Source organism: Arctopsyche grandis, chromosome 3, assembly GCF_051622035.1.
Source record: "Arctopsyche grandis isolate Sample6627 chromosome 3, ASM5162203v2, whole genome shotgun sequence".
NCBI classification, from domain to species: domain Eukaryota; kingdom Metazoa; phylum Arthropoda; class Insecta; order Trichoptera; family Hydropsychidae; genus Arctopsyche; species Arctopsyche grandis.
The window spans coordinates 3,048,758-3,076,036 of NC_135357.1; the positions used below are offsets into that span (position 1 = coordinate 3,048,758).

Sequence of the window (27,279 nt, forward strand, 5' to 3'; positions counted from 1 at the left end):
TAAACAACGCCTACGCCCGGTTTTATTTTTCGTCTGAAGATTTCACGTTTACATGGGCATGTTATCGTGCGAAAACAATACACTTTGGCGACGCAAAATATCTTTATTGTTCGCCTCGTAAAGTCTATGACATTTGAATCACACGAACGAAATGTCGAAGACCTCGCCCCGACTTGACCACACCTGGTAGTATATATCGATTTCAAGTTCAAGTATGTCCACTTTGTTCACCTGAGGGCAATTCAATTATTTTCCAAATTAATTGGAGTTTGCGGTCTACATATGTCTCGAATAGAATGCCAATATTCGGACACATCATATAAAATTTTGAGAATCACTGACTTCTTGATAATATTATGGGCTTTTCAGTATGAATATGATTCATGCTGTAGTTTGATATTTTCCGACATTCAATAGCTACGTGAAAAAATGTTGGGCGCTACTGGAAAAATACTTGACGATTGGCCAAACTATATATGTATTATATACGTAAATATGTATGTAGTAAAGGTTTATAGTTTATTTAAAATTATATTTCAAACGCATATTAAACATAACGTAACTAGCGATCTTAGTTCAAATCTTTATAAACATTATATATATATATACATTTAACTATTTTATTTGTTTAAAAAATGTACATATATTGTACCATCAAGCTATTACGTCATGCCTTCATATTTACCCTTAATGGTAAATTAAGGGTAAAAAACATTACGGGTTTTTTTTACCTATGGCATTAAACTTGTATGTGCATATGCATATAAATTTATAGATTATAAATGTTTAATCATATTTAAATAGTAGTGAAAATTTTTACATAGATAGTAGGATGGGTTTTCCTATTCAACGAAGAACAGAAGTTTCAACAATGAATTAAGATAAATTGGCAAATTTTGATTGGAAACAATCAACTTAAAGTCACAAACGCCCAAGTCTAACCAGCAGCACTGCAGAAATACTCCGAATAAATTATCTGCAATTGAGGTCAACCCAGGGCCTTAACCTCTCGGTCGTTAGCTATCTTCTGATTTCATCTCCTTGATACACGGGAAAGCTGCTTAAAATCTATTAACTATTCAATACCGTAAATTATATACATAAATTTAAGCGGATTTGTAATAAAATAGCCCAAATTCTATTTTTTGTTCTTACATTTCTTTTCTTATTTTTATTTTTATTTCATTATCGTTATATTGAGTGTTTTATTTTTTTTTTTTTTCATTTAATTTACCTAATCAAACCCCTTGGGTTTATTGGGTTTGTCTCCCCCCACCCCCAAGTATGCTTAATTAATAAATAAATTTCTTCACCTACTGTAGTATAAAAGTGTATATTGTACACTATATATTTTTTTGTTACTATCTTTATATCTAAAATATATGTATGTATATTCCTCATACTAAAAAGGAATTTTATTCACCAATTTCCACCTATTGTTAAATTTTCTATACAACATTAGTTCACAAATTCGATATCAATACAGATTGAACAAATCGTACAAAAAATATACATTATTAAAGATAAAATCAACAAATAAAGTCACACCTTTCCATTAGGCAAAAACAACAGATTGAAACACGACAGAAGATGATCCAAAAATTTTACATACGAATTTTCATCGGAAATGGAAAGCGCTGCCAAAAGGGGCACAAAAGCGAAAGCCCAGTTACGAGATAAATCAATTCGAGCGTTTCCTAGTATGTACATACATACATACGTATACACACTTTACGAGGAAAATTTTCAAGTTCTTGGCTCCCGGCCGATTCGTTGTGTCTTTCGGCTCGAGTTGAATCAAGTTCAAGTGAATTCTCCCAAATAATGCACACTCGGAGCTGAAATTAACCTGATCTTCTCTGAATTATCAAAGAATATTTCTAATCCTACCTAATTGAAACTGAACTTATTTTATTTGTTATACAAAAATCGAGGGCCAAAAGTAGACTCATTCGATCCCTTTAAAGGTTGCACAAGTATATTTAATACACGAGAGTATGTACCTTAGTATGGTTTCCACGGATTATTACTCTGTGTGTCGACAAGGTTGAGACATTTACCTACTGCGAGCACACTTACAACAACGTAAGAGCTTCGGATGATTGTTATGCTAAACCTTTGTATGTATTTACATACATACATACATATTTACGTTAATAAAATTCCAATATGTCGATCGGTATACTCGACAATCGAAAACGATTCAAACAGACATATTCCATATCTATTTTTATATTTTAATACATAGCATATTAAGGCTCATAAAAGATATTGCTACATTTTTTTCTTACTTTTCACGCGGTTTTCAGTTTGATATTTTTGTTTGTGTAGTTCAACTTTTGACCCAATTCCAATACACAGGTTTCCAATGCCTATATGAGATCAAAATTGAAGTTTCCCCCTTCAAAATATGTCTCAAAATCTTTTGAATCGTCAACGACAGTCGATCGATACATTAATTGGATACTTTTATTATTTATTTATTTATTTATTTATTTATTTATTTATTTATTCTAAACAGACCATTGTGGCATAACAGGAATTCCTAAAGCGCCACAATGGTCAAAAAATTATGAAAATATATGTGAATATGGCGTGTTCTTCCATTGATCAAAAGAACGAAAATGAAACTTTATGAAATCATAAACTTAAAAAGTGTTTTTTACACGCTATTTTATAGGTTTATGTTGTAAATAGCTGAAAAAAGTATCTTAATCGGATTTACATTCAGTAATAGGTGCTATATAATATGTATAGTATAAGACCTCGACTTATGTGAAATTCATACTTATACATACACCTAAGACTTTAATTATCCCAAACGATAAACTGTCAACGAGATAGCATTGATAAGTCGTCTTTTCCAAAATTTTCCAAATTGTAGTCAATTACCAAAACCCTCGTATGGGAACCAGAGTCGAATAAAAATTATAAAACGATTTCACAACCCCGATTTCAAAAAATTTCACTCAAAACGAGTGGATTTATATTTAATTATGATTACACTAAGCAACAAAAAATCACGTTTTTTTACTTACCGTAGCGGAGACATCAATCTTCACTGAATTTGAATGTAACAATGATTTTCCTTATTGTCTTCTCGTTTATGAGCAGTGAGCAGTTTATCCAGAATTTTAGCTATTGCAGTCTTTAGCTCAAAATACTGCAATATGTATGTGCCAAAAGCGAGGATTCGAATCAATTGTCGCATGCTTTTTTTTATTGATTGTGAATTTTAAAAGTTTTACCCATTTTTCTCTAGCTATAATTTATTTATTGGGCCACTTCTATATTTCACTACGTTTAGAAGGCTTTTTTTTTCAATCTAAATATTTTCAATATCGCTCGTAAGTTAGCATGAGCGAGTGATATCGAATGATGCGCTCTCCATTCTTCATCTCGCTCTTACATACGGTCAACAGAATTTTTTAACTCAAAAAATTTGAAACCACTCGAATAAGTACGATAAGCTCATAATATAACGGACAAAAATGTATAAACACGGTATATTTTTGACTTTTAAAATTCTCTAGATAATTAATTATATGAATTTTAATCTAATAAAAATCACAATTATTAGAAAAAACTTCCGACTATTAATTCCAATACTTGCTTTTAGCACAGCAATACTAAATTTTGAGCTAAAGACTGCAGAAGCTAAAAATCTGTAAAAATTGCGCATTTTTCGATAGCGAGAATAAAGTGAAGAAACCGATAAAAATAATTATAATTCACATATTCAAATTTAGTGGGTCCCAATTAAGTAAAGATTGTTTAGTTTTCACTCCGGTAATATAATTTTTTTGTTGCTCAGTCCTATTAAGAATTTGAACTTAATTTAAACGGTATTAGATTAATGTTGCTTTTGTACGAACAACCCAATTCTATGCTGAGAATTCTAAAAGCTAAATCTTAAAATCATGTTTTTAACATCAAATCATCCTGAAATGTGGATTAATGCAATTATATATGTTATATCCAATACATAAAGATAAATGTCAGAACCAACTTATCATGGATGGTTTTTGACACGCGTCCGAGCAACGCCGGTCAAATTCCAAAGTATAAACTTAAAATATATCCCACGTACATTGCACATACGTAATATTTTCTTGACAAATATGTTTTGATTTTGTTATGAAATTCTTTCATAATTAATCTCAGTCAAAAATCAAATAGCGTCATAAGAAATCATGATAATATTATATTGATTTTATCAACATTAAACAGTTTTAGGAGGATCGCGACAATCTTCCCATCAAATGGTTATCACTGCATAAAGTTTTAATCATTTTAATCATCTCATCCGCGATACAATCAAAGGCAAACACTCTAAACCACGGAGACGTCATTGCAAGTATGTAGTACGTACATATATATTAGAATACGGCTCTCCAGGCGTTCTGAAACCGCAATAATTTCGTTCAAATATTTATTTATACACCGGAGAGAATCTCTATTTGCCAACGACCGCTCTACATCTATCTGACATTCACGCCAGAGAATACTAAAGTCATTCGGGAAGAGAGAGAGAGAGAGAGAGGGACGTTTATCTCTGGATGAAATAAACCGAATTTTCGTCAGACCGAAATAGACCGGTCATATACTATGTATTTGCCAAATGTTTCGAAAGTTAAATTGAATCAATTGTGTCGTTTGGGAAAGGATATTTTGCAATGGTTTGGATTTAGAAAGTCCTCTCGCACGTTTATCGTATTGATTTTAAAATCGATTATCTTAGAACATAGACTTAGAGAGGGTTAATATTTGTCCTGTGTGCAAAAGGTTAATATGTTCCTACGCACGGAACTCGATATATCTATTATAAATGAGGTTATCTTACCTTTATAATGAAATCGATCCGTACCGGAGATTGTGATTGAAAAAACTATACATATTCGTATATCTGAACAAAACAGCTGAAAAAAATTACACAAACAAAAGATTTTTATTCAAATAAAAAATTGTTTTTGAAATTGCGTGTCGAATTTTATTTGAAAAGTTTTCCGATTTGCATTAAATTGTGGTGCATTTTATTTGTATTCGAGATGTTTTTTCACGCTGAAAATTTTTTTGTTGCTTTCGTGTATTTACATAGATTCAAATTTTTCCCACAAGTTCAATATCTTATTATTTGCTAAAATACATTTTTTCTGCTTTCTTATTCTATTTAGAAATTGTCTTAAAGTTCAGTCGAAGCTTACATACATCGAAATATTGAGAATCTATTATAAGGATTATAATTTAATCAATTTTATGACACATTTATGATATAAGGCTACTGCACTTGTGGGTGACCCCTCCCCCTAATGATAAATCGCATTGAATTTATTAAATGAACCATTTATTTTAATGGTACACTTCTATAATAGAAGTTCTATGACAAAACTCATGAATTTATATAAAAAGAGAAAAAGTCAATATGTATATAGTTTACAAACAGTATTTGTTTGATTTTGAATAATTGAGCGATTTTCTTATGAAATCAGTTATATCTATATCAAGGATGTCATTTGAGTTTTTTCCAGAGGAGAGGGGGGGGGTAAAATATGCTTCTAATTGACATATATTTTATTAAGATTTATAATATTTCATCAAATGACATTAATGTTCCTGATCAAATCTAAGGAGGGGCAAAAGCAGCCCTCTCCCATTTTATTTCGAATATTAAATCTTACTTGATAATAAGCTTGAATTTAATGAATTCAAATCAAAAAAAAAGAAAATATTGAAAAAACTCATCTTAACTTAACTTTCGTATATAACTTAACTTAACTTTAGCATAGTACAAACCAAACCATAGAATGTATAAAGATCAGCTTTTCCAAACGGACTCAAATCACAGCTCACTTTAAAGGTCAATGAAGTCCACCAATAAAGCCCTCTACATGAGGCCACCAACCCCCCCCCCCCCCCCAGCGAATGCGAATGCAATGCATACATTCATATGTGCAATATAATTCTTCTACAAAACAATCCGTTAAGTTTCATGAAATCTATTTTCTACATCTTCTTGTTAATACTCCACCACCTCATCGGTCTTCAGTGGCTCGGAACACCTCTTCGGCGCTCATATCAGTCCACATGCGCATGTTTCGAAACCAAGACAACTTTTTTTCCTGCAAATCCATTTTTTACCTTCTATTTTCCCCCATGGTTATCAAACGGAGAAATTCGTATTTTGGACCCCGTATCATGTGTCCGAGTCACTCCATCTTTCTCCGCTTGATGACAGAAACAAGTTCCGTGCCTCTCCCTATCATGCCGAGGACAGCTTCATTTGATATTTTTTGGTCCACGAGATCTTCAGCATACGCCTGTAGACCCACATCTCAAAAGCTTCGATGTCTACGTTTCACATCCATGTAGTAACACTGTCCAGACGTAGCTCTTCGCGAATCTAAAACGCGTACGAAGATTGAGATGCTTGTTTGTAAGCGCCGCCTTCATTTTGATAAATGCTATTCTAGCCATCTCGATGCGGATTCTTAGACTTTCATCTGGGTCCATCTCTTCATTCAGTAAGGGCCGGGCCGCACCGTGCGACTTGCGAACGACTTGGTTGAGGGCGACCAGACCAATGCATGCAAGTAGATGGGACATGCCACACCCGTGAACTTACTTGTCGCACACATTTCCATACATTTTTTCGTGTCGCGCAACTTGTCGGCCGACAAAGTTGCACAGTGCGGCCCGGCCCTAAGGTACCCAGGTATTTGAATCTTTTCACTCTTTCTAACACTTCTCCATCCAACATTAGATCACCGGTGTCTGTATATATTTTCTACATATACAACTTCTTTCATTAAAGCAGTGATGTGCAGTTATTCTTGTGCAATATTCATAAACAACCGTCTCGTTCTCCGACGAAAGGGTCTCTTAGACTGTATTCATTGGGGGAGTCATGACCTTTAAATTGGGCTTAGTACATATACAACTCAAAAGTTTTCACTTCTAGCGTACGCGGCCTTTGACGCACTAGGCTTTTTTATATATTTGCTTAAATAAATAAAAAGAAAACCTCATTGATTTTCGTAGATACTGCGTGTACCCTTGGTATGATTCCTACTGCAGTCGAACCGTGCATGCCGACACCACACACACGAGGGATGCACAGTAATTCGCACACGCCCACCCTTTGACACAATTTTACCGTATTAAATTGACACAATATCAATTACGACTTCCGTCACAGCCATTAGAGGGTTAACGACAACTTTCCCCACCCCTCCCCGACACCCCTTCCCCCAGGCCAACAACCCCACACCCCCTATCCGTCCCTGGACAAGGCGCCGCCGATTGCGACGACCCATTTTAGACTTTCTCCCGACCTTGCCTCGGTCTCCCCCCCCGGTCAATGATTCGCGCATGCGAACCGCGATTGGCCACCCCTGGCATTCATGAAAATTTTGTATCGGGTTTCGTCGCGATGCTCCAGTACTAATTCGGGCAGCGCGCGCAACGCACGCCGCACGCGCGCGAAAATTCGCAAACTTTGAAATTTAATCACGTGTTTTCGAGCAACATAACCTAACCCGTCTGCAGTGAGTGTTAAAGTGAGGGGGATGTCGGATTAGGCTATAGTAAAATTTCGCTACGAACTTTTAAACGTCAATGTGACGTGTGCTTTTAAACGTCAATGTGATTTTTTTTTTGTTATAGTAATTGTTAAATTTTGTTTATAAAATTAAATTATCTTTATTATAATTGTATGCCTTTGTAACATTCACATCTATGTTAAATTTATGTATTATAGTACTGCAAAGCGTATCAGCTGTTCGGTGCAGTGTACGTTTGTTCGTTGTGTTTGTTAGCGATTGTACTTATAAAAATTTATATTTTAACACATTACATACATACATATAAACATATTAATTATTATTTTTAAAATTAGTCGTAAAAACTATTATTATACCGATATTTTTGTAATTTATTTTGCATATCAAAGTTTGGCATTTTCGGCTTAATTAAAATTAGTGTGATTTGCCCAGGTTTTTAAAATGGATAATTTATTTGAATCCTGTTGAATTCTCTAATCAAAATTTAAAAATATGATAGCTTATATCCCTAAATGTATCTATCGCTTCAATTAAAGCAACATAATATTAAATTTCGTAAAAAAAATCTTTAAGCAAGTTTTGAATATCGAATTCATTTCGATCGATCTTTCAGATATTTAATTATAAAGACTGAACCTTTCTTAATAAATGTAAAGGCATGATATATAACATAATTATTAATATATATAATAATGTTTAATTTTCAAATTTTATATTATTCAATCTTTCAAAGTTGACACATATTTCAATTGTTTTTGAGCCCGAATGGTTAGCAAAAGTAATTTTCTCAAAATTCTTGGCTTGGTTTTATATTTTTATAATAAATCAATTCATACGAATATTAAAATACACGCACTTTTAAAGTGTGTTGCATATACATATGTACATACCTACATATATAATCAGTTTTGTTTATATGGATACTTATTTTTTTACTTTAGCTATGTACGTAGTAACAATAGATGAAGTTTTGTGATCATGCGAAAATTCGAACTCGAGATTTTTTTAAATTATAAACAAAACTACAGGGTATGTTCTCTTTTTTATTAAAATGAAAAATAATTTTGAATATAAAACTATAAATTATCGCTTACGTGCAACATGCAAACGTATGTGATGGATGTATTTTTTGATAAAACTCTAAATATAAACGTCATTGTTTAAATTCCAAACGTCGAATCAATATTTTCCTTTGTGTTTAAAATATACAAAAACTAACCCTATCATTAGAATACTACGTTAGAATTTTTCCCACGACTAAAACTACGACACAATTTTCCACAGATACCTTTAAAAGCACCTATTACACTTTTTGACTATACATTATATTTCACGTATGCGAATATTTCACTTATTTTAATTTATTGACATCTTTGCGACACACGTAATCCGATTTATTGCGACAGATAATATAAACTAAAGTTTTATGTGCTGATTTACACGGTCATTAATGACGAAGTAACTACACGTGTGGACAAACTGTTTAAGGAAAACTTGCGTCTAATAATCGTACAGTTTACGATTCGATACAACAATCAGCTATTGATTAATCGTTTGATCTTTAACAATAACAATTGCATACTTACTATAACTCAAATTATCCCATTATGAATAAACTTATATTATATATTATATGAATCTTTCAAAGTGCATCAGTATTTATAATAATAAATAACACACGGTAGATACATTAAAATGAACACGTTTATATGCTAACACGTTTTATAATATATCTGCAATATAATTGGGCTCTATTAATGTTTCTATGTATGTATATTGATCTCGGATCTAAAATTACAATTGAGATTTTTTCGCTGCAATCACAGATGCAAATTCAGCAAAGATACGCATCTGAATAATGCAACGACTCGTTCAACCTTTAACTGAAATTTTAACCGAAACTGATCTTTATCGTTATCTTTACACCTATACAAACATTTAACCGTAGGGAAATCTAATGGTTCAATTGAAATTTTCGCAATACATATTATGTATTATATGTATATAGATGTTGACTATTGTTATCGGCGTTGCTGCAGTTTGACCGTGAATTAAGCAATTGTAAAGGTCGGTTCAAAAGGTGTGACCGTTTTCAGACTCGACTCATTTTAATTCACAGTTCGATTTCAATAAATAGAATTAGCATCGTTCCGAAAACAACACGCAAACAGATCAGTATCGCTCATATCGGCGAAGCTTTGGAACATTCATCAAAATTTTCATTAAGCATAGTGCTTTTTCGCATGCGGAATTTTCATACGTGTAAAGCTTTCAATTTTGTGCTAAATCACGTCGTTGTTCCAAAGCCGATCGGATTTGCGTAGGATTGGTATTTAAAGCATTTACATAATCAATATATTCGTATAAATTTGATTTGAAGCTGAAAATAGAACTGTCAAATCCATACAATGGCGGCCATCTTGAATACAATTTGACTTTTTTTTGGCGATGACTTTTCAACCCGAGGATGCTGTCCAAAACACGATCAGTTTATTTTTTTAAATTTTATTTTATTCTTCAAACATTGTCATATTTATATTTATTAAAATGTCTTTGATATGTTTTCGTTTCAGAATAAATATTCAATATTGCTGTGGGTTTTGGGCTCTTAACAATAATCTCTTTTTCATTATATGGTAGAGAAGCAAATGTCCTTTTTAATACATTTCTAATTAAACAATTGCAATTATTATTAAGAACTGCGATAAATCCACTTGCATTGTTACTTTGGCTATTTAGGGCCATAATAAATAATTTAGGACGTAATAAATTACAATAAAATAATAAAAGTAAATAACTTTGTCATAGCGTACGAAATATCAATCAACGAATCAAGCGAAAGTCCATACATAAACAACGAATCATGTCCATACATACGCAAAAGGAGATTTTACTTCTAGAGCAAGTGTCGCGCGAACGAGACGACTGTATAGAGTCGTCTCACTCATGCGCATACGCAAGAGTGACAGCTCACTTGTGCGCATGCGCAAAAGATTTGTAGAGAACTTCAGCATCCATAGTAATACAAGCTTGATGGGAAACAAGCACCGGTCGCGCGTATGGCTACGGCCTTTCAACGGGGATGCTCGTTTATGTCAATTTTGCATCAAACAAAAGATCGTATATATCATAATCATGTAATCAAAAATAAATGAAAAATAAATAAAACTAAGAAATTCAGAAAACAAACGATAAGAAAATATTTTTGACGTAATTTTTAAGGGATGCGCAGCATCCACAGCATCCATGGACGGCACTCCACTGATATGTATGTATGTATATGTATAAATGCACTTTACAGATTGTGCATTAATGCTCGATAATTAATATAAAACTCAATATTACGTTTAGGTATACAAATATATGTACTTTATCTTTGTTATAACGATCTTAGACTAGAAGATATACCCGGCGTCACCCGAATTAAAGAAAATTAGTAAAAAAACATGACATGGGATCTATTATTAAGTATTTTGTCATTATAATTTATTTAAAAAACATCAAAATAGTTTTGAGGGGACTGTGATTCGCCTTAAAATAATACACATATTATTTCGATTTATATACGGTTCGGTGATTATTCCGCAAAAAGCGGTCTCGCGAACGTCAGTAAAATCTCGATCACGGAACATCTGGCACCCAAAATCTCAACGATAACTCGAGTGCGAGATTTTCCGTCATCGAGATTTTAGTGAAGTGCGAAAGATCGCTTTTTGCGGAATAGTCCGATTACCGTTATATACATACATGTAGCCAGCAGTATAGCTCAGTGGTTGCGTTTTTGTTTAGCACTGAGAGATTACTGGGTTCGATACCATGCTAATCTTTAATAGTGCTGGTTAGAATTGGATATTTGTGACTCCAAGTCGATCGTTTCTTAACAGAGTTTGCCAATTTATCTGATTTTCAATGTTGAAACGGTTTCTCAAATTGGCAAAAATCATCCTACAAATATCTGAATTTGATTTACATACATATGTAAAATATGTAAAAATTTATTTACATGTCTATATCCAAGGATGTTTTAATGGATTAATTCATTAACTACTTAATTGTTAATTTCGTGTTCTTCAGTCCATCAAAATACAGTGATTTATGTAATAAAAATCTTTGTAATTAATTGTCCAGGAAGGCGCATTGGGGTCTTCCTGTCAAGTCTTCCTGGTATATATCTATGTAGAAATAAAATCAATAATATATAACAAATAGATATGTGGTGCTTATTTGAGAACTACTGATTGCGCCAATTTTCATTCTGAGATTGCTTCATATTCTTCGTTTAATTACAATCGTATAAATCGTATAAACTTTCACAGTTTAATGGCGGACATTTTGAATGTAAAATAATAATATTTTATTTGAACCTTAAAATTTTAAAGCTTTTACGAAGCATTATACCTATACATTAAAAATTGTATGGTATAAAATCATTTTTAAATTTGTATACGCAAACAGTTTTACATTTAAATTTTCGAACCTAACCTACGCTAAAAGTACTGACATTTGAAATGACAGTTTAAGGTTTATTCATTTATGTCTAACGTGGCGTAGATGTAACAGCAGTAGCCGACAAAGTGTATTCATACTATACATCAGTACATGTCACCGTAACGTATCAAGCAAAACCGGTTTTCTTTAGACATTGTGGAAATATTCACGCCCGACGTGACGTCATAGTAGCAAGTGCTCGCGTACTAACGAAAATACACATATGAATATTTTCGGAAACGTCATATGACTCGACGATACGACGCAAGCAATATTGCGCCGTATCTTTGCGCTCTGTAATGCATATGTAAACCGATTTTGCTTTACACTCGGCCAAAATGGTCTGAACGTGCCAAAACCGTGAGTTGCTGGATAGTATGAATAGAAACTGTCGTGTACGTGAACTGCTGTACTTTGCTACAGCCATGAACTGCTGTATAGTTTGAATACATATTTATTCGTAGCTTTAGAATATACATACATACATAGATCAATCGTATTGATTTTATTGTTTTCACTTTGAGCATTGGGAAACTACAGAAACTTTTCGATTACATATGTGCATACATACATACATTTGTATGTATGAGAGATTGTACATGTGTACATGCTAAATACAAAAACAATACATCGCATGCAAATTAATAAAGTGCTAATGACAATGACCGGAATGATAATGATAGAGCCTCCCGCGAACACACTACATAAACCAGATAAGATAACGACTAATGAGAATAATCTGCAACCGAACCAGTTGGCCCAAAACAGTTCCGAAACCTGTCAAATAACATGCATTAAAGTGTCCAATTAGTGTAAGATGTTTGATTAGCCGGCTTATCGCACTAATCCCAGTAATCAAAAATGCCAAGATAAATTAAACATATTATAGTTTATAGAATAATCTATATTATACATATGTATAAAACCAATTTTTTTTTATTTAAAAATAATTTGCTATTTCGTGAAATGGGCAAAAAATTTCTGATTCATAAATACAAGTCTGTTATTTTATTTGTGCATTTGTTGTATCTGTATGTTATTTAGTAACTCATTACCATTTTATACGGAGTGAATTTGAATTTGGCTTATTTATCCGATCTCTACTAAATTGAATACTACGGCTTCTTTATGTTTCCACTGTGGAATATATTAGCAATATAAGTTACAGTGATTTTTAAATATACAATGTATTCCCGGGGAATACCGGGTACTTCAATTATACAATTTGAAGACCGCTAACTTCACATTACACTGAAAATGTGTATATATTGGATAACATCACACATGACCTTAACATTGATCCGATTTCATTGTGACTATGTCAAAACTTCATTGTGAAACGTTAGCCGGGCGACGCATGGTATTATTTTCACGCTAATTAACCAGTATTGACAGAACGGTTTATGTGTTACGTTAACACGCTACTTATCGGATCAATAATGATGATACAATCGTAACACTTTACAGATACATAACAACTTACATAAACAGAATCGGCTAAAATTAACAGTTTTAGTTATATTATATATTATAATATCGATCATTACTTATCTAATTATATAAATAAATAAATTTTAACTGTATTTAAGTTTAATTTTGAATATATATGTTTTAATTATTATTTTTCTAAGCTTTTGCTTTTTGAAAAAATCTGCCATTCTGCTTTCTGGTGTGTAGTTTGCAGTGGCGGAAAATACTACATGTAACCATTTTTTATTTAAACAAAAACTGGTTCGATTAAGATACTACAGTATCCTAAGTGAGCTACCTTTCGTAATAACATCTTGTCTGTCTTCAAAACTTAACTTTTGAATGATCGATCGAGAATGCAACATTCCAAAGCCTTGTCATTTGTTTCACTGATTTATTCTGAGGGAATCGTTTTGCAAGCCGAGTCCCTTCCCATATTTGTGCTTAAAAAGTGAAAATTCCGTAAATGCTTGAAGAGATGGGTACATTAAAAAGGGTTAAATGAAATGGGTAAATTAAATTCGCCAGTACTCCGAAGAGAACAGATTCGAGTCCGTGCAAGCAAATGACGCGGTGGACCACATCATTGTCACGGTTAGATTTCCACTAGTAGCTGTTGGCCCGACCTTGGTTTATTACTTCAGGTCGATCGTTTCCTTTCAGAGTTTACCAATTTTTCTGATTTTCATTGAAACGGTTCCTGTTCCTGGCATTTCTTTTCCAATCTCTCTTGCAACTCTCAAATTATTCAGCGTCTTGAGTTTCGTCAATTTCTATAATAAAATTCTGCAAAAAAATTGTCCATATATGTCACTGTGGACGATATTTGTATAAATTCGCATTGCATAAAAATTCTTGAATTAATTGTATTATTTTATTTCATCTATATTAGTACACTCGTCTCTTTGGAGCAATCCGTAAAGGCGAGTGTACATGTTCGATTAAAATAAAATAAAATAACAATCCACTACCACTACCAATGCCTCGGGTAGAGCCGATTCCGATTTCCGAACTTCGCTAATCCAAGTGAAAAATATCAATAGAGACTTTGGACGATTTGAATTTATTGTAATTGAATGGGTGATATTTTTAATTTTTTAAATCTAGCCTAGTTTAGATATAGGATCTTTATTGGAATAGAGGGATCTAGATTCCTCTATTCCAATGACGGCACGCCACTGGTATGTACATACGTTAGATTTAGCTCAATTGACGCAGTATTGAGAACTCGGCTCGTGCTGAATCGCTGCAACCTTTGCACGGCCAGCAGCGTGTTAATTAACGCTATCTAAACTCGACGTTTATACTTGCGCACTTCCTGCGTGTACACACAATTTTAATTATTGTAAATAGTTATGAGAAACGATAGACCTGCACTCCTTTCACCAATCGTCCTCGTAAAATCATTTCAAGTCAATAAAATAAATAAATATCCCAATTCATAAGACAATATCGCGTTAATCGAGATTGATGTGACCATGAAACTATGTATTATAGCGCATACTTTACTATATTGCATAGTTTTACACATTTTAGAATGATACACATATTATAATCGTTTCGAAACTGTTATCGCACATGCAAATCACGTCTAGACACACGTGTCCTACTTTGGGGTAGATATGTGTATTTGTGTCTAGTATGTACGTAAATAACGAATCGCCCCGTATAACATATAATATGTACATATTTTTCAGTGAACTTGATAAGTTGACGCAATTTTTTTTTTATTTTATTTATACCAGGAAGGTTCCAATTAGATAAAGTGAAGTTTTATTACAGCAACTTTTGGCCGTGTCGTGAAGACGTGTTTGATCAATTTAAATAATGCGTTTCAAATTTTGTGCTGTCGTTATTTGGAATTGATTGAGCTTTGTTCTTATTAGGGTTAGAAATAAGGTGAATAAACATGTGCTTATTTTAATAAAATTTTGCAATTAATAATACAACAATTTTAATTTCTTTTAATTAGCAAAAATTTCGTCTTCAGCGCATTTCCAACAACATAAATCAATGGTTAGCACGTGATGCTTTCGATTGTGTGGTCACGGGTTATGTGTTGAACGAGATCAAATTGCATTTCTTGGAATAATTGCAATTTATTAATGTTGAAATATAACTTTTAAAAGGATGTATGCGCCTAAACCTACTTGAAAAATTCTCTATCGAATATCATATACAAATATATATTAACCTTTATGAAACTACGTCGCGAAACTTATTTTTAACGACCTCGCGCAAACAATATTTAAAATATATATTCTTTTCATTAAATTGTTTAATATTCATAAATACATATTGCGGGATTGAGCTAGAATCGATAGCGAGCAATGGTGGCGCCACTGCAGTCGAACGGACAACTTTGCAAAGCTTGAAAATGAAAATAGCAACAATTGTCTACATACTTTAAAGAATAAATTACAAAAGCCCTACATATTTTTACGCCATTGGCTATTATTTAATTAAATAGTGTTGTACCCGATGACGGTTCGGTGATTACTAGTCAAATGTGAACCGGTCACAAGACAACCGGTCGCTCTAGATCGGTCACACGTGATCACCCGTCACACTAAAACTGGTCACGAGAAAACTGGTCACACCCTAAAACTGGTCACAAGAAAACTGGTCACATCCTAAAATCGGTCAACCAGTTTTCTCGTGACTGATTTTAGGGTGTGACCAGTTTTCTCGTGACCAGTTTTAGTGTGACGGGTGATCACGTGTGATCGATCTAGAGCGACCGGTTGTCCTGTGACTGGTCCACATATGACTAGTTCACATATGACTAGTAGACCGTTTACCCCCGATGACTGGTTCACATATGACTAGTAGACCGTGTACCCCCGATGACATATCATCGCATGGGTGTTGGTATATTAAGTTGTTAAATTAATTAATTAATTAAAAGAAATGTGTCGTTGGTCATGAATTCGATCGAATATTTTTCAAATACCTTTTAAATACATATGTATATTTAATTTAATATTTATATTTAATTTTTTAATATGAAAAAAAAATGGTAAAAACTAGCTACATATAAAAAATATAAAACACTGATTGAAAAATTAATTAATTAAATAAATTTTCATTAGATATCGTTAAATTCTCAGAGATTTGGCACCGTCTATTTGCCTAGAGGAAACATTGGTATCGAACACTATATTTAGACGTTTTTTTTCTTTTGTTATTATATTCGTATATACGTTTTGGCAGTGGTTTAGCTGTGAGATACATACATACATATGTATGTCAAATTGAAACGACTATTATTGTATGGCAAGAGTTATCTCAGACAGACAGACAGGATAGCGATATAATATATATAATGATGATGATGATTAATCCAAAAAACTTAAATTAATTACTAAATTAAATGGCGAAGATATCTAAGAACAATGTATGTACTTACATACGTATGTATGTATGTATAAAAAAGTTACACGTATTCATTTGATGGATACTTTTTGGTTATTGAAGTGTAAACTTCTTTGTGGTAATGATCATTTATGCCTTTTCTTTTATTTGCATCGAATATTGTCACGTTTCATTTTCATCTAAAAAGTTTCACTTCTGTCGTACGTGACCTCAAACATCAAAATACGGTTTGAAAGTTATGTCTTGTATCCATTGATGTATTATACATCAATGCTTGTATCTAAACTTTTGTATCTCAAGTGGAGAATTTGGATTTCGTTTTTTGAGAGCGAAATCCTTTGTATCTTCATAATGTTTTAGTAAATAAGATGAAATTTAGTTAGAAGTTTGGTTTTCTCATTCAAAAATGATCATAGCAGTGCGGAAACATACCTGAGCTGACGTCTCTGACCGTTTTACAGCCGGTCGACGGCTGTCTTTATTTTGAGAGTGCGCCAAATTTAACCAGAGGCAAATTGAAACCGAGACGAGTGCATCCGTTAGTTTTGTAATATTCTTTTCATTGTCTGGCACTTTGGTTACTAACTGCTGTTTAACCTTTTATCAGCGTCTAAAAATAATTTCCAGAACTTGTTTTCGTTCAAAAAATTCAACCTGCTGCAAAATAGATCTAGCAATTAACCAACAAGCGACACAAACACACGTACAGATTTACTAATTGACCCAGATTGCTCTGCAGTACTTAAAGCATTGTTGAAAAACCTTAGGAAACTTTCAGTTGTCTCCGATCGACCGGTCGAGAACATTACCGACATTTATAGTTCATTTATAAAATGTGGATAAGGACGAAAGTGTCGTGTTCAAGTCGTTCTTTAGTGTGTTTGTAGTCAGTGGTCGATATGAGTTTCGCTAAGGAGAGCACGGTCCGACCCAAGCTGGATCTCAGCAAACTTTTGAAACCGCTGAAAGGTCACAGGACCAAAAGAGACAGATTAAATAGAGCTTATTCTTTGGTTGCTGACAGTGAGGTGACACCTGGGTCTTTGGAAGTCTGGTCAGACCTGCCAGAGGAGATCAAGAATGACCCGTCGTTGGCGCCGTTCAAAAACCTCTACGAGAAGCAGTTTGGTATGTCATATTTTTATTCTTTATTTATTCTATATATGTATGTACGTACATACAAAGTGAGTCAAGGTTTATTTTATTTAGTCATCTTTCAAGTTCTTAAATACAATTTGTGATGCCTTTTTGATTTATTATTATTCTTTGAATTCATAAAAAATGCAATTGAGTCATAAGATATATTGCCAATATTAATTGTAACATCCAATATATATAGATTTGTAAAGATAATTGTAAATATTTAAATTTTAAATACTATTTGAATTCAACTTTAAATAATAACAATGATTTAATACAACTGTTTTAAATTTAGTAACCATTTTGACCCATTTTTAACGCATTTGTTTTGATAAATTTGATTGTTATTTTGTTCAGTCCCATGAGTTTCAACATTAATTTTTCTCTCAACCACATTTTTTTTTTAAATTCTACATCTCTAAGTTATAACAAATTATTTCTAAAAGAAATAACTTCAACTATGTATCTAAATACTCCCACTTACTAAATCTAGGCAATTTAGAAATTATTTTTTGTAAATCAATCAAGTGAGTGTCACTTTAATGTACACAATATGTACTTGAAATACTTCTTTGTTCTAAAAAAATAAGGCTTAAATCAATCAAAGCTCTATATTTATGTTTCTAATGCCTAATTTATAGAATTGATAAGATTTCAATCAGATAACTTGAATTGGACATGTTCTAATTTTGCAACTTTCACAATAATATATAAATTTAATTGTTGGCAATTAATATTCAATGGATTTGTTATATGTTTTCGTTTAACAAAATTATTTTGCTTTATTGAAAAAATAAATATGTAAATAGAACCTAGATTTGCACCATTTTGATGGAGTAAATACATACATATATCGATTTTACTATGTGTTTTATATCCAAACCCTAGCATATGATCCATTAAACAGTAAACAATGTTTTCATATCAAAATGCAGTCATTAGTTTTAAAAACTGTAAGCAATTATTCAAAACCAATTTATTTTACCCTATTACAGTTAAGTCGACGATAAACAAAACCATTAATTAACAAGATTATACCCAAACCATGTGATATAATTGTAATAATTTCAAAATTTCACTTCATACTATGTATTATGTGCAGAATAATACCAAACCCACTCTGATTGTATAATCTGAATAATCCAACGCGTGGAAAGATTAATGTTGCTTTCTACATATAACTCATGAGTGGTTTAGCAATAGCGACTTATGCTTTTTTTGTCGGCATCTCGACGAGTAGGGTCATCGATCTTCATCTCAATTGTCATCAGCTGGACGATTATTCAATTTATTGTTTCCATTGTGTTGCAGGATCAGCAGAACAGCGCAACAATGTTAAGCCTAGCGAGCTGAACGATGGATGTCTCCAGGACACATCTGCAACAGCGAACCAAGCACCTAACGGAGTTCCGGCTCAGCACAAATGCACATCGGAAAATAATAATATAGGTACTGAATCGTACTATGACTGTTAACAGATATACCAGTTGAAAATAATAGTTGCTAAAATCTAAAAAATATGGGTCTACCTCACGGGCCCGAAAGTGAAACGCCCGAAAACGCAAATATCGGAAGGCAAAGATCGAAAATCGAAAGATCTTAAGTCGAAAGATAAAAAAGGGTCTCTCCCCCCGTCGTACATCCTCACTTAATTTGCGCGAGCAGGATACAACAGGAACAAGAGGAACAGGCTTTTCCTCCCGTATTCTGCGCGCGCACATTAAACAAGGCTGTATGACAAAAAGAGAGATAATTTCACCACATGCCACTCATATATATTATATATACATAGTACCGTTTACCATGCACCCTTTTTTTTGATCTTTCGACTTAAGTTCTTTCGATTTTCGATATTTGCGCTTTCGGAAGTTTCATTTCGGTCCCGTGAGGGCCGGGCCGCACCGTGCAACTTTGTCGGCCGACTAGTTGCGCGACACGAAAAAATGTATGGAAATGTGTGTGACAAACAAGTTGACGGGTGTAGCATGTCCCATCTACCTGCATGCATTGGTCTGGTCGTCCTCAACCAAGTCGCTCGCAAGTCGCACGGTGCGGACCGGCCCTGAGGGAGACCGATAAATAACAAGTTTATAAAGGTTTAATTTTGACTTGGAAGATGCTGAGTACATTTGCTAGTTTCTAATTATAAATAATCAACAGATCCATATAGTCCATCATCAATTTAAAATATAGGGCATAAAAGTTTCGCTTTTCAGGTTAAAATTTATTTAAATAAATAATCTAGTTTTCATGATCAACCAAAATTATAATAAAGTTTTTAGACATTGTAGAGCTTAATTATGTATGTAATTCAGTATTGCAATCTTATCTTCAATAAGAGCAAATGAAGACTGAAAGTGAGTGTTCTGAACTAAAAAAAGAATCACAAACACTCGAAAGCAAATCTATTAGCCACTGTTCAAGTATGTATGTACATGTAGTGAAAGTTAAACAATTAAATTGCACTTTACATTCGAACAAAGTTTTCAACATTATTAAAAGCAAAGTTCCAGTTGAAATGCATGTTATTAACTAGAATTCAGTGCACGAAAGTAGATTATAGCGTCTACTGTGGTGACATTAAATGAAATTATTATATATGCAAAAAGAGAAAGATAATTGAACTATTTCATCAACAAATATTTTTTTAGACGTGATCGAGTTTTAATTTTGCAATATCTTCAACAGCACACACAAACAATATTAGCAGCATTGAATCGGGCCTTGCCAAACTGCAGCATCCATATGTCCCGCAGAACACCGACTATGCCAAGCATCAGCCAAATGCTGAAAGTCAACAGCGAAATGGCGGTGAGAAGATATTCTCAAACAATCAGCAGAAAGTACATGATCAACACAACCAAGCGAAAGTCAGTTTCCTGTCTTCAAACCTATTGGAGACGTCAACGTACTTGACTAATAACCCGTAAGTACATAAAACTGTTCTATTGTTATTTTAAATTGCATTTCGAATATATTAAGGTTCTGGCTATTTGCAGGTACTATAGCTACAAATTATTGGCTATTTGCAGGTACTATATCTGCGTGTTTACTGCTAAAATTTTGTTTTAAACCTCTTAAAATTTAGTTCGAACTCGTAAAGTGACGTAGAGTAAAAATATAATCCAAATTAGTTAATATTATTAATTCAATCAAGTCTAGCATACATTAAATGTAAGAAATTATAATCGGAATATAAGTTCACGCGCATGCGCAGAAGGCTTTGCGCCTGTCGCAGATATAGTGCCTGCAAATAGCCAATAATTCGCAGATATAATACCTGCAAATAGCCACAACCATATATTAAAGATTTCCTTTTTAAATTCTAGACATAAACCGCATGGACAACCGAACGGTGGCCATGAGCCATCGGGGACAGACGACACTGATGCTATGACAGGTCATGAAAAGGTAATTTTATCAAATTATCAATTGATTTATTTATTTATGTATCACTTATTTAGCACACGTAGCAACTAATGTATTTAATACAAATTGAATTCCAGCCTAAGCCCTGGATAACTAATATTAGAATAGCTATATTACTCGTCGTCTGGGTCGTCTTCACTGTAATCCTGTTGTTGAAAAATGAAAAAGAAGATATAATAAGACAAATTTCCATTCCAATTAATAGTAGTAAAAGTGAGTATTATATTATTAATAAAACTAGTATTGTACCCGATGAAATATCATCGCATGGGTGTTGGCATATTAATTTATTAAATAAAAATATTAAAAGAAATGTGTCGGTACTGTGTTCGATCCACCCGCGTTCAAATATTTTTGAAATACCTTTTAAATATATTTAATTTAATATTTAATAAGAAAAAAAGTTAAAACTACCTACCTACCTACTTTTAAACAATATAAAACACCAATAGAATAATTAATTAATTAAATAAATTTTCAATAGATGGCGCTAAATGCTCAGAAACTTAGCGCCGTCTATTAGCTAAACATTGGTAAACAGTATATATATAGAAGTTTTTATCTTTCGATATTATTTTTGTTTTGTTCGCAGTGGTTTAACTGTGACTTACATATTTATTTTTTTTACATATATACCAGGAAGGCCTTACAGGTAAACCCCAATGCACCTTCCTGGTCAATTACAATGCAGCATTTTTTTTTTTATATACATAAGTCATTGAATTACGAGACACTGAAAAACTCGCAAATCAATGAGACATCTATCAAATTGTACACAAACTTATTTATTGCACATTAATCAATCACAAATTATAGGTGACATATTGTATAGGAAGGATTTTAGCTAATTTTTTCCGTGAACCGTTTCAATAATGAAATCAGAGAAAATTGGCAAACTCTGATAGGAAACGATCAACCTGGAGTCACAAATTCAGGTCTGACCAACAGCATACTCTGAAAAAGTCATTTTCACTCGAGGCCCGGCCCTGGGATCGAACCCGGTGCCTCTCGATGCTAAGCAGAAGCTTAACGACCGAGCTATGTATGCTACTGGCTATATGTATGTCAAATCAAAACGACTATTATAGTATGGCGAGCGTTATCTTACACAGACACACACACAGAATAGCGATATTTATATATTTTTAAGTAGATTTTAATGCAGAAAAAAATAAAATATATTGTGAATACATAATTTTCACAAAGAGTATCAACATTTTCAGGTTATTATATATTTGAAAATCCCACCGGCAGTAAAATGTTGCTGAAACTGAAAGGACCGTTCATTCCTGATGATTTTAGCAACTATTCAATGCACTGGGTAAACGTGTGGGTGGATGCCGTCCAATTAAATCGCACCATAAGTCCGTCGAACATAAGCCTTCTACAAGACGAAGATATCGTATACGAAAAAGTACACAAAACATACAAATAACCTTAACATGTCCACGATATATTGTACTAAAACCAGTTTTCATGCTCATTTCAGACTATATCAACCATGTGGGAGATACTACTAGTTTCCGGAGACAACTTAGATTTTGTGCCTAATGCAGAAAAGACCATGATTTTTGACCTGGAAGAATATGAAAAGAATTCATCATTGCCCACTATACTCAGAGTCATGATGGAGAGCAATATCGAAACGATCACTCCAGTCTCCGTCGGCTATAACATGAACCCTATAGATGTTACCGTAGGGATATGCTACGCCACTGTCGTCCTATTGGGACTGTACATTCTGATCATATTTGAGGTAACTTGAATTAAGCATAAGTCTGAATTTTGTTGGTCAACAGTTGATAATAACTAATGTTTAATAATATATGTAGATAGTTCATCGGACGTTTGCTGCCATGTTGGCTTCGACGATGTCGCTGGCTATTTTGGCTATACTGGGAGAACGACCTACGACTGCTGAAGTTATATCTTGGATTGACGTTGAGACGTTGCTGTTACTATTTGCTATGATGGTCATTGTTGCTATACTCTCGGAGACGGGAATATTCGATTACTTGGCCGTTTATGCATACAAGGTTTGATCACAGCCTTCTTCTTAAATTTGAAAGATGTTGTATTATATTAAAATAAATATGTTCAGCAGTAGTTTTGTATTGAATCATTTTAAAGCTGCATTTGATGGTTTCGTAATAGAGGAGAAAAAAGTTATTTAATTACATTAAAAGTAGAATCCTACATTTACAGCTATTGGCAAACTAAAACTAAAACAATATACTAGCATTAAAGTGATACATTACTAACAGTTTGTAATAAGTGTGAGTACCATCAAAGACATAAAAGGTTTTTAAGTAATGTTACAAGGTTCTTATTTTTTACATTAAAATTCATTGTACACAGGCCACTAACCGAAGATAGATATTTTTAAAATTAATTTAATATTTTTCTTAGTATAATATGTTTTATTTATCCATACAGGTAACAGCTGGAAGGGTGTGGCCTTTAATCAATTGCCTTTGTATATTTACTGCTGTTGTTTCATCCTTTTTGGACAATGTTACAACAGTGTTGCTGATGACTCCGGTGACAATAAGGTTTGAACTTGCACATCAATTAAATTTGAATACTTCTGTACATATTATAATTCAATATACTTTTGTGCCATAGGTTATGTGAAGTGATGGAACTGAATCCCGTACCAATTTTGATGTCAATGATAATATACTCAAATGTAGGTGGAACGCTGACTCCAGTCGGCGATCCTCCAAATGTTATTATAGCTTCCAATTCAGAAATAAGAAAAGCTGTAAGTCTAATTATACATTGTGAATAATTTAACACACTTTTATTGATTTATTAATAATTGAAATACATTTTAGGGAATTGATTTCACGACTTTCACTATGCATATGAGTTTCGGTGTTCTGCTGGTCGGCATCCAAACTTACATCCAACTTCGTCTCTACTTCAGAAACATCAATAGTTTGAGATATTCAGAGCCTCAAGAAGTGCGAGGTACCTAAATTTGCATTACATTCTCATTTTCATTTATCAATTAGTGCATTTTCGTTATACAATATTATGATGCTAATTTCAGAACTGCGACATGAAATTTCGATTTGGCAACGTGCGGCGGCTTCACTGTCAAGCTATTCCAGAGATGAAGATTTGGTCCGAGAAGCTCTGGTCAAAAAGGTTAACCGTCTTTTGGCCCAGTTGAAGAAGAAAGTCAATTCTGGCAAAGTAGAAACTGCAACCTACAAAGCCAACTTACAAGAATTAAGTCTCAAGGTTAGTTCAATACAAAAATGCCTATTATTTATGCAACTTTAATATTGATTAAAAACCATTATCCAATATTACCAGAAATGTATCGATAACTGTATAAAATAATATATATACATGTATTCCATTTTCAGTATCCGATCAGAGATAGAGTGCTGCTTGTAAAGTGTGCAATTGCCTTACTATTCTTGATAACATTCTTCTTTTTGCACTCAATACCAGAATTGCGTAAGTTTTATATTCAAACATATGAACTATCAATTAGAATTGATATTTAAGTAATAGTAAAATACTCATTTCAGAACGACTATCTTTGGGATGGACTGCTCTACTCGGAGCTGTGCTTTTGCTGATTTTGGCTGATAAAAATGATATGGAAGCCATCCTCGCCAGAGTAGAATGGTCAACGCTTTTATTCTTTGCTGCACTTTTTATTCTCATGGAGGTGAATAATTCATTAAATTATTAGTAAAAATAAAATTTTCACAATAAAAGTAATAATAAATTTTCCTTTTAGGCTCTATCAAAACTTGGACTGATTGATTGGATTGGTAAACAAACTGAACTAATAATCATGTCTGTATCTGAAGAATCAAGACTGGCGGTAGCCATCCTGCTGATATTATGGGTAAAATTATTTTTGCTTAAAGTACAGAGTTCATTTTACATATATAATATAATCAAAGTTAAATCATTAATAACTGTCATTTTTAGGTATCAGCAATTGCTTCAGCATTTGTAGATAATATTCCTTTAACGACAATGATGATCAGAATAGCAATATCGCTCGGAAACAATCCTGCATTGAATTTGCCGTTAACACCGTTGATTTGGGCGCTCGCTTTCGGAGCTTGCTTAGGAGGTACAATCAATACAACTCAATTAATAATGTCTCTGAAAGTTTGAATGTGGTTGTAAAATTGTGAAACTTTTAGGAAATGGAACGTTGATCGGAGCTTCGGCCAACGTCGTATGTGCCGGTGTGGCAGAGCAACACGGCTATCGTTTCACATTCATGGAATACTTCAAAGTTGGTTTTCCTGTGATGTTAGGTTCCATCACCGTCATAACAGGATATCTTCTAGTTTGCCACGTAGCTTTAGAGTGGCACTAGTGCACGGTTGCCATCATTTTATATACATATATATATTTATAAATACACTGTTATAAAAAAAATGGCTGGTCCCATTGATCATCAAGTTTTTAATCTTCTAATGAAGAATATTAAGTTTATTCTTGCATCAAATTGAAGATTTTAAGTAACTCGTATGTGTGTTAAATGTTGGGCTAATTACTGTGATAATGTATTGATACAATGAAGTATGTAATGTGACTTGATTGAAAACATTTTGAACAAAAATATTATTTTGATACAATAAAAAATATTGTAACGTGCACGTATAATATTATCCGATATTTTATAGCTCAAGTAATTTTATTTTATACATGCAATGTATAAATATAATATTTATTTTTAGTTTTGTAGTGAAAGAAAACCGCCATTTTTATTATTTTAACGGTTCTAGGGACCAACTTTATATGAAAAGAAAACAAAAAAAAAACAACAACAAGAAAATCTTAGAACAATTAATTATTTTGTATGTTAATTAGAATATAATAATGAGAGTATTTTTTACGAAAATTTGTAAATATTTATTTGTTTTAGTGATTTTATAAATTGTAAATAAATTAAACACTTTTTGTAGATTGGAAATTTTTCAATTACTATTGTGTAATTTCAATTATTATGAATAAAAATGCATTTATTTAATTATTTGTCTCAATTGTATGTCTGTCTGTCTGAGATAACGCTCGCCGTACTATAATAGTCCTTTCGATTCGACATGCATATGTACGTCATAGCTAAGCCACTGGCAAAACGTATATACGAATACAATAAAAAAAGAAAAAAAACTCATATAAATATATACTATTTGCTACCAATGTTTCCTCTTGTCAGAGAATTTACCGCCATCTATTGAAAATTTATTTAATTAAATAATAAATTAATTATTTTTTCTATTGGTGTTTTATATTGTTTACATGTAGGTACATAGGTAGGTAATTTTACCTTTTTTTCATATTAAACAATTAAATATGTTTAAAAGGTATTTGAAAAGAAATCGACCGCGTGCGGATCGAACCGACACATTTCTTTTATTTTTTTTTATTTAATAACTTAATATGCCAACACCTATGCGAGAATATGGGGTTTGGTGCAAACGATCGACAAGCGCCAGACAGACTGAACCACAGATTAACTGGATGGCTGCTTTAAATGCAATTCTCGACTTCACGAATGATAGATTGCACATCAGATGACGAGTAACCTTTCGATGTGCACAGATGCAATTATTAAAATTGAGTTGGATCTTTCTGGCGAGTTTAATAAGGCAAAATTCGGATCTAAAGTATCAGAAGCACAGAACGTATACAGGGTAGGTATGTCGGGACTTCGGGTAGATTTCGCTTAGTGTAAGTGCGAGCAGTGCGCACGCATAAGGTACACGTGTTGTTAATCTGTGGTGCAGTCTGACTGGCGCTTGTCGATCGTTTGCACCGCATCGGAGAATAT

The 27,279-nt window shown here is 33.0% G+C and overlaps 1 protein-coding gene across 6 annotated transcripts in view; it reads left to right on the forward strand.

Annotated features, from left to right (window-relative positions):
* Window positions 1-26,599, forward strand: part of LOC143909751 (P protein-like) — a 63,130-nt gene extending 36,531 nt beyond the window's left edge. Inside the window, exons 1-18 of one of the 6 annotated variants that reach the window (XM_077427914.1) lie at window positions 7,397-7,556; window positions 17,671-18,020; window positions 19,344-19,481; window positions 20,721-20,958; window positions 21,362-21,443; window positions 21,539-21,674; window positions 22,685-22,875; window positions 22,951-23,217; window positions 23,294-23,497; window positions 23,898-24,013; window positions 24,087-24,225; window positions 24,299-24,434; window positions 24,517-24,710; window positions 24,839-24,932; window positions 25,007-25,149; window positions 25,222-25,332; window positions 25,419-25,566; window positions 25,640-26,599. In XM_077427914.1, coding sequence (XP_077284040.1) covers window positions 17,792-18,020; window positions 19,344-19,481; window positions 20,721-20,958; window positions 21,362-21,443; window positions 21,539-21,674; window positions 22,685-22,875; window positions 22,951-23,217; window positions 23,294-23,497; window positions 23,898-24,013; window positions 24,087-24,225; window positions 24,299-24,434; window positions 24,517-24,710; window positions 24,839-24,932; window positions 25,007-25,149; window positions 25,222-25,332; window positions 25,419-25,566; window positions 25,640-25,818 — 2,745 coding nt within the window. In that variant the 5' untranslated portion in view covers window positions 7,397-7,556; window positions 17,671-17,791 and the 3' untranslated portion in view covers window positions 25,819-26,599. Of the gene's footprint in view, window positions 1-7,396; window positions 7,557-17,619; window positions 18,021-19,343; window positions 19,482-20,720; window positions 20,959-21,361; window positions 21,444-21,538; window positions 21,675-22,684; window positions 22,876-22,950; window positions 23,218-23,293; window positions 23,498-23,897; window positions 24,014-24,086; window positions 24,226-24,298; window positions 24,435-24,516; window positions 24,711-24,838; window positions 24,933-25,006; window positions 25,150-25,221; window positions 25,333-25,418; window positions 25,567-25,639 lie in introns of those variants that run through there. The other 5 variants (XM_077427910.1, XM_077427911.1, XM_077427913.1 and 2 more) reach the window with 5 other exon arrangements.
* The last annotated feature ends 680 nt before the right edge of the window (window positions 26,600-27,279 follow it).